This window comes from Oncorhynchus masou, chromosome 5 (assembly GCF_036934945.1).
Source record: "Oncorhynchus masou masou isolate Uvic2021 chromosome 5, UVic_Omas_1.1, whole genome shotgun sequence".
Lineage (NCBI taxonomy): Eukaryota > Metazoa > Chordata > Actinopteri > Salmoniformes > Salmonidae > Oncorhynchus > Oncorhynchus masou.
The window spans coordinates 77,904,002-77,917,735 of NC_088216.1; the positions used below are offsets into that span (position 1 = coordinate 77,904,002).

The window sequence follows — 13,734 nt, forward strand, 5'->3', positions numbered from 1 at the left end:
AGCTGCATTTCCTGACAAAATGTAAAAAATATAAAACAATCAGAGAGTGTCATTTCCCCAAATTTGAAACCCTTTTTGAAGGTTTCAAAGACCTCTCTGATGAGAGTAGGCTACCTGTCCTGTTGGGGGAGAACGCAGAGAGCTGTGGGTTGGCAGCGCACTACATTGCTGCCTGCCATAAGTTGAGTGTCTGACAGACAAATCAACCTACTCTACTGTATGCTTATTGTTATTGTTAAATGTATGGCTATTTTGACACTTGCTTATTGTTGTTACTGTTGTCCCGTTGACAATTTCGATTCTCATTTTTATATTGTAAATATCCAAAATAAGTTTTGGCGATATGTACATTGTTACGTCATGCCAATAAAGCAAATTTAATTTAAATGAATTGAGAGAGATCGCCATTGTTAATATGGTATTATGCTAGAGAGAGAGAGAGAGATCCCTGTTGTTATTATGGTATTATGCTAAAGAGAGAGAGAGAGATCCCTGTTGTTATTATGGTATTATGCTAAAGAGAGAGAGAGAGATCCCTGTTGTTATTATGGTATTATGCTAGAGAGAGAGAGAGATCATTGTTGTTATTACGGTATTATGCTAGAGAGAGAGAGAGAGATCCCTGTTGTTATTATGGTATTATGCTAGAGAGAGAGAGAGAGAGATCCCTGTTGTTATTATGGTATTATGCTAGAGAGAGAGAGAGATCATTGTTGTTATTATGGTATTATGCTAGATATGCTCCTGTTTCTATGGTATTTTGCTAATATGTTTGCAAGATAAACTTGCATTGTACAGTCGGTCTTTTTGTTGCATGTTGCATTCATTCAGATGCAATGAGGAGCTCTGTTACTGTTGTACCAGTATTTAGAGTTTCTTGTCTCCCGCCATAGTGTAATGGGAATCATGTCACATATGACAACCTTACTTTCTTTTAGTAAAGAATGTGAACACATGCGTGACCCTGACCTGCAGCTGCCCCCCTGCATGTTCCCACTTCCCCCAGCAGTCACCAGGACTAAGATGTCTGCGGAAACATGTCCAGCGCCAGACCACACAACAACTGTTCTCCATCTATCATTCATTGTCCCATTGCAGCGGCAAAGAACATGCTTTTAGATAGTGGTTATTGAGTTGAGTACTGGGCAGTGCATCTTGTCTTCAGTTTCTGGTCAACCATCTGCTTCACACCCAATTCCATGTACTATTGTTTATGTTGGAGTGAGTGCTCACCCAGTGCGAGCAAAATTGTCCCAATGCGCCATCATTGTCTTGCACAGTTTCTCCTCATCATCGTCGACTGTCACTGTAACTCTCATGAAGGGATTAAGGGAGAAGATAAGGACTGATCGGATGTTACCTTGTTTTGAAATGAATATGATCTCCACAAGCTGCTTTCTAAAATGGAGCAACGCTGGCTCAATGGTTGAAGACAGGCCTAACCTGACCCCTTGTGGCTGTCATTGGAATAACTTACAATAATATCAGAGTGCTATAGAGATGGTATGCGTTCCGCAGGTCAAGCTTAGTGAACACAACTGCTTCCTGGAGCAGCTCGAAGGCTGTGGCCATAAGGGGTAGCGGGTAACGGTTACGGACGGTTATGTCATTGAGTCCCCGGTAGTCGATGCAAGGACGTAATCCACCATCTTTCTTGGCCACAAAGAAAAACCCTGCTCCCGCCGGGGAGGTAGATGGACGCATGAGGCCTGCTTCCAGAGAGTCCTTGATGTAAGTATCCATAGCAGCTCGTTCGGGTGGAGATAGGGAAAAGATCCGACCCCTGGGGGGGCAAGTGCCCGGAAACAGGTCGATGGGGCAATCGTAAGATCTATGGGGTGGTAGCATGGTGGCCCTCTGTTTGCTAAACACCAGTTTGAGGTCATGGTAACACTCGGGAACTCGGGTCAGGTCGATGGATTCTAAAGACTCGGGAGTAGAACTCGGGAATTCTGGAAAATACAAGTAGCTTGGCACGTAGGACCCCACTGCTTGATAGTGCCCACAGACCAGTCGATGTGAGGGTTATGGCTGTGAAGCCAGGGGTATCCAAGGACGAGAGGGAACTCGGAACAGGAGATCAAATGAAAGTTCATCAATTCCTGGTGTTGTGAAACTGAAAGTCTCAAGGAGGTAGTGACATGAGTGACAAGTCCAGATCCCAAAGGGCTTCCATCCAATGTAGTAACCCTCATGGGGTCACTTAGAGGTTCAGAGGGAACGCCATTCTCCTTCGCCCAGACACCATCCATGAAGTTACCTGCGGCTCCAGAGTCTACCAAGGCTTGAAGGTGAAGCTTGTGGTTGTCCCAGGAGAGGGTGACTGGAATGAGCAGACGGGAGTTGGACGGATGGGAGGAGGTTATGTTTCCCGTTACAGTTCCCCCGGTCTGTACGGGACAGAGCGTTTCCCTGGAGCCCGGGACACGTGGAACGGAAATGGCCCGGTTTGCCGCAATATAGACAGCGTCGCTCCCTCATCCGGCGGTCTCTCTCAGCCTGGGAGATGCGTCCAATCTGCATGGGTTCCGGTGGAGCCAGCGATGATAAAGGTGGGGACTCGGAGCTGGGACTGATAGGGGCTAGAGGTCTACGGTTGAGTTCTCTCTCTCTCAGACGCTGGTCAATGCGTGAGGCCAACTTGATCAGGGACTCGAGATTGTCCGGTGGTTCCCGAGTGGCCAGTTCATCTTGGATAGTGTCGGAAAGGCCTTTCAGAAAGCACACCGTGAGCGCCTCGTTGTTCCAGCCACTCGCTGCTGCCACCGTGCGGAACTGGATGGCATAGTCCGTCACGCTGCGCCAACCTTGATGGAGAGTCAGGAGCTGTTTGGCTGAGTCAGAACCACTGCTTGGGCCTTGAAACACTCGTTTGAATTCCTCAGCAAAGGCAGAGTAGCTGGCACAGCAGGAACTATGGGCATCCCACACAGCAGTAGCCCAGGCCAGGGCTTTTTCCGACAGCAGGGTGATGATATATGCGATCTTAGACCGGTCGGTGGGAAACGACGAGGGTTGCAGCTCAAAGGAGAGAGAACATTGAGTGAGAAACCCTTTACAAGCACTTGGATCACCTGAGAACCGTTGGGGAGGTGGAAGACGAGGTTCAGCCAGGGGGTTAACTGCCATGGGTACGTGAACTTGAGGTACTGGGACGGGAACTGTTGCCGGGGTAAGTCGATCAGATATTTGCTTAATGGAAGTCAGCATCTCCGACAGAAGATGAGAATGTCTAGCCATTAAGGCCTCTTGCTGAACCAGGGCGGCTTCGTGGCGTTGGACAGTCTCCTGGTGGTGGGACAGCGTGGCAAAAAGGTCCTGGGAACTGGCTGCCTCTGGGTTCATTTTTGGCTCTGTGTTTCTGTCAGGACCCGGTTTCGAACCTGGGTCTCTGGAGTGAGAAACAGTCACTTAACCAACTGAGCCACGAATAGACAGCAGAACCCAGAAGATGAGGCAGACACAGCAGTACTTAAGACGGTGTATTTAATAAAGAAAAATCCTAAAATACAAAAAATGGCAAATCCAAAAGGTGGTAGGTAAAACACAAAAAGACCTCAAAAGAAACTCACCAAAAATAAACAAAAACAAAAAACAGAATACCACAAGAACGTCACCCGGAATCGACAAGAGCACACAGAACACTAGGGCAGGGTGCTAACATACAAACACAGAGCACAGAACTGAGGGAAACAAAGGGTTTAAATACAATCAGGGGAAACGAGACACAGGTGCAAATAATAATGGGGATCAAGGGAAAAACATAGGGACAAAAAGCACAATGGGGGCATCTACTGACCAAAACCCGGAACAACCCTGGCCAAATCCTGACACTCAGGCCATGTACCATTGAAAGAAATGGTCACAATTCCACTCTACTTATGGGGTGGCTCTACCATTGACACCAATGCGATAGCAACTGGGTCTGGTCTACTTAGTTAGTTAGAGAGTGGGATGTCTCGCTTCCTCTTCTGTCTTTGGTCACACCTTCAAGTTAACCACAATCTGGCCATGTAGAATCTGTTTAGACAGGCAGGCCAAATTCAGATTTTTTTTCTCTCACTAATTGGTCTTTTGAACAACCAGATCAGCTCCGAAAAAGATCTGATGTAAAAACAGATCTGATGATTGGTCAAAAGACCAACTAGTGGAAAAAAGATCAGAATTGGGCTGCCTGTGTTAATGTAGCCATTGAGTTTTGGGCATATGCCATTGAATACATTTAAATAGAGAATGGGGAGAGACAACCAATAAATCATAAGCCTGTCATATCACAAATGATCTGATACACACTACCACATTTGTATTGAAAGACTGGGTGCATATAGCAAAAGTGAGTAGAATGAATGTTTTTGTCCTTTAGTTTACCTGCAAACTGCCATATGGCTCAATCTGCTCCAGATGTGGTTTCACTCAGGGTAACAACAGCCAGCTTGAGGAATGAACCTATTCACTTTTAATGAGGCAGGATGTTAAGCACCTGATGAACAGAACACGTGATATGAGCTGCAGTAATATGTTTCAGACATGTCCATTACTTCTCTGTTGTAGTTCTTTGTACCAACTTCATGTGTGGAAAAATGACATGGAAATGTCCACAACTGTTCACGAAAAGAAAGCCCACAAGCCAGGTTTGGGTGGCAGATGAAATGTCTTTATCTGACACTACTTTATAGTCATTATGACACATAGACAAAGTCACGTGATAAACACCATCGGACGGATAATATGGAGCAGACAGAAAAACAGAGAGCACGGAGCAGACAGAAAAACAGAGAATACGGAGCAGACAGAAGAACAGAGAATACGGAGCAGACAGAAAAAGAGAGAATAGGAGCAGACAGAAAAACAGAGAATAGGAGCAGACAGAAAAACAGAGAATAGGAGCAGACAGAAAAACAGAGAATAGGAGCAGACAGAAAAACAGAGAATACGGTGCAGACAGAAAAACAGAATAGGAGCAGACAGAAAAACAGAGAGCACGGAGCAGACAGAAAAACAGAGAATACGGAGCAGACAGAAAAACAGAGAATAGGAGCAGACAGAAAAAGAGAGAATAGGAGCAGACAGAAAAACAGAGAATACGGAGCTGACAGAAAAACAGAATACGGAGCAGACAGAAAAACTGAGAATAGGAGCAGACAGAAAAACAGAGAATACGGAGCAGACAGAAAAACAGAGAATATGGAGCAGACAGAAAAACAGAATACGGAGCAGACAGAAAAACAGAGAATATGGAGCAGACAGAAAAACAGAATACGGAGCAGACAGAAAAACAGAGAGCTCGGAGCAGACAGAAAAACAGAGAATATGGAGCAGACAGAAAAACAGAATACGGAGCAGACAGAAAAACAGAGAATACGGAGCAGACAGAAAAACAGAGAATATGGAGCAGACAGAAAAACAGAGAATATGGAGCAGACAGAAAAACAGAGAATACGGAGCAGACAGAAAAACAGAGAATAGGAGCAGACAGAAAAACAGAATACGGAGCAGACAGAAAAACAGAGAATACGGAGCAGACAGAAAAACCGAGAATAGGAGCAGACAGAAAACAGAGAATACGGAGCAGACAGAAAAACAGAGAATACGGAGCAGACAGAAAAACAGAGAGCTCGGAGCAGACAGAAAAACAGAGAATATGGAGCAGACAGAAAAACAGAGAATACGGAGCAGACAGAAAAACAGAGAATAGGAGCAGACAGAAAAAGAGAGAATAGGAGCAGACAGAAAAACAGAGAATACGGAGCAGACAGAAAAACAGAGAATACGGAGCAGACAGAAAAACAGAGAATACGGAGCAGACAGAAAAAGAGAGAATAGGAGCAGACAGAAAAACAGAGAATAGGAGCAGACAGAAAAACAGAGAATACGGAGCAGACAGAAAAACAGAGAATATGGAGCAGACAGAAAAACAGAGAATATGGAGCAGACAGAAAAACAGAGAATAGGAGCAGACAGAAAAACAGAGAATACGGAGCAGACAGAAAAACAGAGAATACGGAGCAGACAGAAAAACAGAGAATAGGAGCAGACAGAAAAACAGAGAATAGGAGCAGACAGAAAAACAGAGAATACGGAGCAGACAGAAAAACAGAGAATACGGAGAAGACAGAAAAACAGAGAATACGGAGCAGACAGAAAAACAGAGAATATGGAGCAGACAGAAAAACAGAGAGCACGGAGCAGACAGAAAAACAGAGAGCACGGAGCAGACAGAAAAACAGAGAATACGGAGCAGACAGAAAAACAGAGAATAGGAGCAGACAGAAAAACAGAATACGGAGCAGACAGAAAAACCGAGAATAGGAGCAGACAGAAAACAGAGAATACTGAGCAGACAGAAAAACAGAGAATACGGAGCAGACAGAAAAACAGAGAATAGGAGCAGACAGAAAAACAGAGAATAGGAGCAGACAGAAAAACAGAGAATAGGAGCAGACAGAAAAACAGAGCAGACAGAAAAACAGAATACGGAGCAGACAGAAAAACAGAGAATAGGAGCAGACAGAAAAACAGAGCAGACAGAAAAACAGAATACGGAGCAGACAGAAAAACAGAGAATAGGAGCAGACAGAAAAACAGAGCAGACAGAAAAACAGAATACGGAGCAGACAGAAAAACAGAGAATAGGAGCAGACAGAAAAACAGAGCAGACAGAAAAACAGAATACGGAGCAGACAGAAAAACAGAGAATAGGAGCAGACAGAAAAACTTGATTAAAAAAGACCCAAACCTAAGGAGGAAACAAACGACAACAAAAAGACTTTCTGACAAGCGACCTTTTCCATTCTGTCTCAGGTGGATAAATGTGTCCATTATCTTCCCATCACAAGACAGGAATGAGACTTCATCACTGTTTTCTGTAGAGGTTAGCTTTGTAATCTCGATGTCCTCGCTAAGCATGAAACAGTACACAGAATGTGTACTAGGTCTACTGTTGAATTCACATTACTTGGGCAAATCAAAAACTCCATGCCCTAGTCATAGACTATAACTTGGGCTCTATTCAATCCGTATCGCGGAAGTTCAGCTTTATAGCGCGATTGACAATTAAAGGCAATGTCCGTGAAACCTTCATTCATGGTAAACGCTGCATGTCGGCTCAATCGGAAATGACTTTAACAGATGCCAATCTTTTAACAGTTCAGCGATACACCCTGAATAGAGCCCTTGGTCAGCTTGGTCAGCTCATATGACCAGGAAAACTCCTACACATTACACATTATGGACCCAGTTGTTAACCAGATGAGTGAACAGCGTTCTTTAAAGGGTGTGGTTAATGTGACAAGGCCTCAACCAGCATGGAGACCAATTAGGATGGTTAAGAACCTCCCTCCAATAGATAGGTGTTTGTAGTAACCCATTGATATGAACTTTACTCATCTTTTCACGTGACATGGTCAACATGTTAAAACATCTATTTTTAACATCCACGTTACATATTGACTCACAACAATGGATTAGGTGGCGATTTTATGACAGTATGTCCTTACCTCTGTCTACCACATGGCTGAGTACACAAAGTCAATACAAAAACATACAGATACCTTGAATGCAACATGGTATTTTCATTTTCATTATTCAAAAACCTACAGAGTAAAATAATAATTTACACAAAAAAATGAAAACAAAATACTTGTTTATCTGTTATAATTTTACTGTAGCACATCTTGGCAAGTAGTCACAAGCTATTCCAAAACACCAGGCACCTACAGCATGGACCTCCAACGGACAACAGTTAATGTAACATGTAGAGGAGGCCTGTTCACATCACAGTAGGGCATTGACATGGACATTCATCATTGCCATGGTGATTATACTGTCTTCCACTGAACTGAAACAACAACAACTAAACTGCTAAAGTCTTAAAAAAGAAGACAGTTTGGAAGAGAAAGAGAGACAGAGATCGAGCGAGGGAGAGAGAGAGAGATATAGAGAGAGCGATAGAGGGAGCGATAGTGAGAGACATAGAGAGAGACAGAGAGAGAGAGATATAGAGAGAGCGATAGAGGGAGCGATAGAGGGAGCGATAGTGAGAGACAGAGAGATATAGAGAGAGCGATAGAGGGAGCGATAGTGAGAGACAGAGAGAGAGACAGAGAGATAGCGAAAGAGAGAGACAGATTTGGGAAAGCAGCAATACTGTAGCGTGTCTGATGGAACATTTGTAGGCATTTATGTTGTTTAGATTTTAAGGACATTGTGGATAGATGGAAATGTAAGGTTATAACCCACTAAAATATGAACATTTCATAAAAGTATCTCACACACACACACACACACACACACACACACACACACACACACACACACACACACACACACACACACACACACACACACACACGGAAAATAGATAAGACAACACAAAACATAAAGAAGACCTAACAACCTAAAGTTAAAACATTGATAGGTGTCTTTTATCCTCATCTTTCAGACATTCAGGGTTTAGCTGTATTCAGATCAAAACAATAATATGTAGGTGCGAAGTGCACAAAGACACAGTGACTTCCTTTGTCCTGTCATAATCCCAAAATGCACACATACTGGCCCGTTTTAGGAAAATGCGCATATCGTAGCCTACTCTACCATCAGCTGCCGTGCAGCATTTCACTCAGTATAGCCTATCCCCTTGCTGCCTAAAAGGCTGCATACTCCTTGGTACACGGGGAGTTCTCTCCCATTTCTCTATCTCTGAAACGGGCGACAGGGGTCCTTCAAGGTAGAGTTCTAGTGAAAGCCTCTCTTCACCTCTCCTCCTGCTCAGTCAGTCTGTCGAGTGGGTCAGTCACACAGTCACAGAGCGGACACTTTGAAGACAGTGGAGCTGGCTGTGGTGCTAATACTGGCGGCCGCTGGGCCGGTGGGGGGAGGGGGGGGTCTGCGCTGGGGGGGTCCGTGAAGACCGTCCCCGTCCGGGGTGGCAGAGTGGGGTGTGGGGATGCTGATGATCGCCGTGGTGATCTGACCGCCCTTGCAGTTGAACAGACCCACCTCGTCTGTCTTCATGTTGAGACTAGAGCGACTGAGAGAGAGAGAGAGAGACAGAGAGTATAGAGAGCAAGAGAGAGAGAGAAAGACAGAGTAAGAAAGATAGAGAGAGAAAGACAGACAGACAGAGGGAGAGGGTGGAATAATACTGTAAAAGTACTGTAATTTTACAAATGGCCCAACAACTTGTAACAAAAGTGCTAGATACAACCCTACACCGCCATCTAGTGTTTTCTATGGGGACTCCATGTGTGGATGACGCATGTCTGTGCCGAGTATGATGAAGTTGCACCATGATTTAAGATCAGCTTAGTCCAGTTAAAGTTGATTGTAGACCTGTGCCTAAGGAGAGGAAACTTGGATTGGATACAACCTGCAATGGATAGGGTTTAGGTTTTATTTATTCACACCAAAGAAAAGAAGTGAAACACAAAACAGTACAGATAAAAAACTGGTAAAACGGTGTGCAGGTACGTACAATATGTACAAAAAAAATGTACTGGCCCAGACAATATTACAGTAAATGAGAGATGGGTAAATTAAGCAAAAGTATAGAGTTCGGAAGCAAGCCTGATGTACCAAACCTCTAATCTTTCTGATGATACCAACAGATTTCATCACTTTGCTACTGACAAATTTAATATGATCTTTCCATGATCATTTTTCATCACTTAGAACTCTAGTGGATGTGACTTGTTCTATTTCATTCTTTAAAAATAATGTTTTATTTCTTATTCTTACTAGTGAATACAATAGTAGGACTTTCTTTTTAACATTTAAAGATAATCCGTTTATCTGGAACCATTCAGAAAATGTGGCCATACCTGAGTTGGCTTCAGTAATTAGTGAATAAAAATGGTTGTGTGATAAATTCAAATTGGTATCATCAGAAAAGAGAATGTAAAGTAGAGTAGGAGACACAGCAGCAAGGTCATTGATATATCTTGGGAATCGAAATTACCCCCCCCCCCCCCCCCCACCTATACCTAAATCCGCCACTGCCTGTGGCACACCGCAGGATATCTTGGCCATGGTAGATGCACAGCCATTTGCCTAAACAAATTGTTCTCTATAATAAACATAACTATATATCCAATTATATGTATAATCATGAAAACCGTAATAATGCAATTTCTAAAGTAATATTTCCATGATCAACCGTGTCAAACACTTTGGATAACTCTAAAATGATGCCAAGAGCGTATTCAACCTGTCTCCCTGTGCCTGGCCGCCTGCAGTCTCTAACCTGGTGGTGGGGGGTAGCTTGTCCCCGCACTGGATGCGGAGGGCGCTGAGCTCCTGTAGCGGCCCATGCTGATGGCTGGGCTGGAGGGGCATGCTGGAGTTGGGCAGGGGGGAGCTCCTCTTCACCCGCCGGGTACAGCAGGTGCCTATGGGCGTGTCCTGGCTGGAGAGGGAGGGGCTACGGGAGGTGTAGCTCTGGACCGTGGTCTCCAGACAGTTCTGTTCATACAGCTGCTCATCCATAAACTCATGGGCCTGCAGAGGAGTGGCATTAAAAGACAGATGCTGCTCGCTCGATTATATATTCACCCTATAGAAATGAATATATTAGGTTTATATAGTTACAGAATAGTTGTCATTAGGTTTATATGGTGACGGAATAGTTATTAGATTAAACAGTGATATAATAGTTGTCATTAGGTTTATATAGTGACAGAATAGTTATTAGGTTAAATAGTGATAGAAAAGTTGTTATAAGGTTTATATGGTGACAGAATAGTTATTAGGTTAAATAGTGATAGAAAAGTTGTCATTAGGTTTATATCGTGACAGAATATTTATTAGGGTAAATAGTGATAGAATAGTTGTCATTAGGTTTATATGGTGACAGAATAGTTTTCATTAGGTTTATATGGTGACAGAATAGTTGTCATTAGGTTTATATGGTGACAGAATAGTTGTCATTAGGTTTATATGGTGACAGAATAGTTTTCATTAGGTTTATATGGTGACAGAATAGTTATAAGGTGTGGGGCATGTCAACTCCTCTCGATAACAACATTGGAAAACATGTTTCCATTATTTGAATAACGAATAAGACTATATTTTAGCATGAAACATTTTTTTTTACAGAGGAATCCTGACAAGTATGCCAGAGTATGGCTAGACTATGGTTTTCTAGTCATAGAGTATATTAGAGTATGGTTAGACGCATGGCTCTCCAACCCTGTTCCCGGAAAAATACCCTCCTGTAGGTTTTTGCTCTAACCCCAGTTGTAACTAGATCAGAGTTGGAGCAAAATAATCTACAGGACTGTAGCTCTCCAGGAACATAATTAGAGAGCCCTGGGTTAGAGTATGGTTTTCTAGTCATTGAGTATGTTAGAATATGGTTAATGTATGGTTTTCTAGTTATACAGTATGTTAGAGTATGGTTATATTATGATTTTGTAGTCATAGAGGATGTTAGAGTATGGTTAGAGTATGGTTTTCTCGTCATATAGTATGGTTGGACAAGAGACTCACAGTGGTCTTCTCCAGACAGTGCAATAGATGGTGGTGTTGACTCTCTAATAATGACATGCTCTTGCTGAGCAGCAGTTCCTCATCGTCTGAGCCCTTAGTGGAGACACACAGAAACACACAAAAACACATAGAAAAACATACAATACAAACATTTTTAACAGTCACATACATGGCATACAGATGTAGCATCTTAATTTGAGTCAATCTGCTACAGCAGGAAAATAATCCTGCAGCAACAGGAAACACAAATTATTATGTGGATTATAATTAACACATTTCTTTTTAGGGTTGATACATTTTTCGTTTGAGCAAATTAAGTCTAAAATGTTAACATGGAAATAGCTAAATTTAGAAGCCTTTTTAAACCTCAAATACACAACAAGTCTGCAGGAAAATTATCAACAACAAAAGAGTGATCTAATTAAGATCCTACATCTGTACAATGGTACAAGTGTGTGGATTAGCCAATTGAGCTCAAGGCATTTTGTCTCATTATCAATATCTACCAGACAGGTAGGGTTAAGATTAGTCTTTGCTGACAGAATTCAAGTGGATTGAGGATGTTGCATGTGTAGTTTTTCATTGTAACCTCATGTGATGGCTGATTAAATACCTCGTGGATATTGTTTTGCTTGTAAGGTTGTTGCTTCAGAGAGTTGAAGAGGAGAGAAGAGACAGCGACAGAAAAAAATGAAGACAGAAATGGCTTTACTTCTCATATGGATCAATTTCTTTACAATATTTTCTGTTTGTATTTTACCCCCTTTTTCTCTACCATTTCGTGATATCCAAATGCGATCTTGTCTCATTGCTGCAACTCCCCAACGGGCTCGGGAGAGGCAAAGGTCGAGTCATGCGTCCTTTGTAACATGACCCGCCAAACCGCGCTTCTTAACACCTGCCTGCTTAACCTGGAGGAAACACCGTTCAACTGATGACCAGAGTCAGCCTGCAGGCGCCCGGCCTGCCACAAGGAGTCGCTAGAGCGCGATGAGCTAAGTAAAGCACTCCCGGCCAAAACCTCCCCTAACCTGGACGACGCTGAGCCAATTTTGCGTTGCCCTATGGGACTCCCGGTCACGGCTGGTTGTGACACAGCCTGGGATCGAACCCAGGTCTGTAGTGATGCGCCACTCGGGAGGCCCCCCATTCTCTACAATTTTCATGAAACATAACTTGATCTAGCAGTTAACCATTGAACTGTTTCAACAACAATTACAGTAAAACACTTTTTTTTTTAAATCTGCAGACATACCTCCTGTTTGCAACAAATGGTGCTAGGCACAACATTGTACAATAGCTGGAAATACTTTTATGTCTCGATCAACAGAGATCTGTTCCATTTACTCTCATTCAAATTTCACACAGTCAGTTCAGTGGACAGTTAACACAGCGTTCCTTTGAAGGATTACTCTATGAAGGTTTTTCAGTTGAAGGAAACCATCTGGAAGTATAGCCTATCTCCTGTGAGTTTCTTTTGCTTGTTGATGTGTGGGGTACTAGCAAACAAATTACCAAGAAGATAAAACCAAACAAAGCTTGTCATCTGACTGAGAAAAACCACAAGGGGAGACAATCTTCCCAAAATGTGTAGAGGACAGAGTTTGCCAGTTCTTCTTCCAGCTACAGTATGTGGGCCCACACAGCACTGACTGACTGCGGTGACATGACAGTAATTCAAAGTGCCAGAGCGCTGGCAGCCGTATCACAGCCACGGTAAAACAACTAACTAAATGAAGCCTCTGAATGCTTCAGCTTTCTATCATACTTTTTGCTCTTCCTAAACTCACATGGACTTTGTGCCCCAAGTCTATTACACAGTATATATTTTCAATGTGACCTTTATTTAACTAGGCAAGTCAGTTAAGAATAAATTCATATTTAGAATGACAGCCTGCCCCAGCCAAACCCAGAAAACACTGGGCCAATTGTGCACCGCCCTACAGGACTCCCAATCACAGCCAGATGTGAACCAGAAACTGCATTGACACCTCTTGCACTGAGATGCAGTGCCTTAGACTGCTGCGCCACCCGGGAGCCCAGTAGACATAGAGGGATTTCAGGCCCTGCTACAGTTAACCAGAGTGTTGCTGAGAGAATGCCAGTCATGTCAGTCTATGCCATTTATTATGGTAATCCATCCACCGCTCCCTAAATGGCGAAGAAGTGAAGAGATATGGGACATTTGTCCATAAATGCCTGCTGTGATGCACCCCTATCTTTTAATTTCTCCCACAACATGAATACTAC

General features: G+C 43.1%; 1 protein-coding gene across 2 annotated transcripts in view; it reads right to left on the bottom strand.

Moving 5' to 3' along the window:
• Positions 1-7,556: 7,556 nt before the first annotated feature.
• The window catches only part of LOC135540314 (potassium voltage-gated channel subfamily D member 3-like), a 172,868-nt gene continuing 166,690 nt past the window's right edge, over positions 7,557-13,734 (bottom strand). The window contains exons 5-8 of one of the 2 annotated variants that reach the window (XM_064966900.1): positions 12,098-12,130; positions 11,485-11,577; positions 10,241-10,494; positions 7,557-9,028 (exon numbers count right to left, since the gene is read on the bottom strand). In XM_064966900.1, the coding sequence (XP_064822972.1) occupies positions 8,800-9,028; positions 10,241-10,494; positions 11,485-11,577; positions 12,098-12,130 (609 nt within the window). In that variant the 3' untranslated portion in view covers positions 7,557-8,799. The remainder of the gene's footprint in view (positions 9,029-10,240; positions 10,495-11,484; positions 11,578-12,097; positions 12,131-13,734) is intronic. The other variant, XM_064966901.1, reaches the window with a different exon arrangement.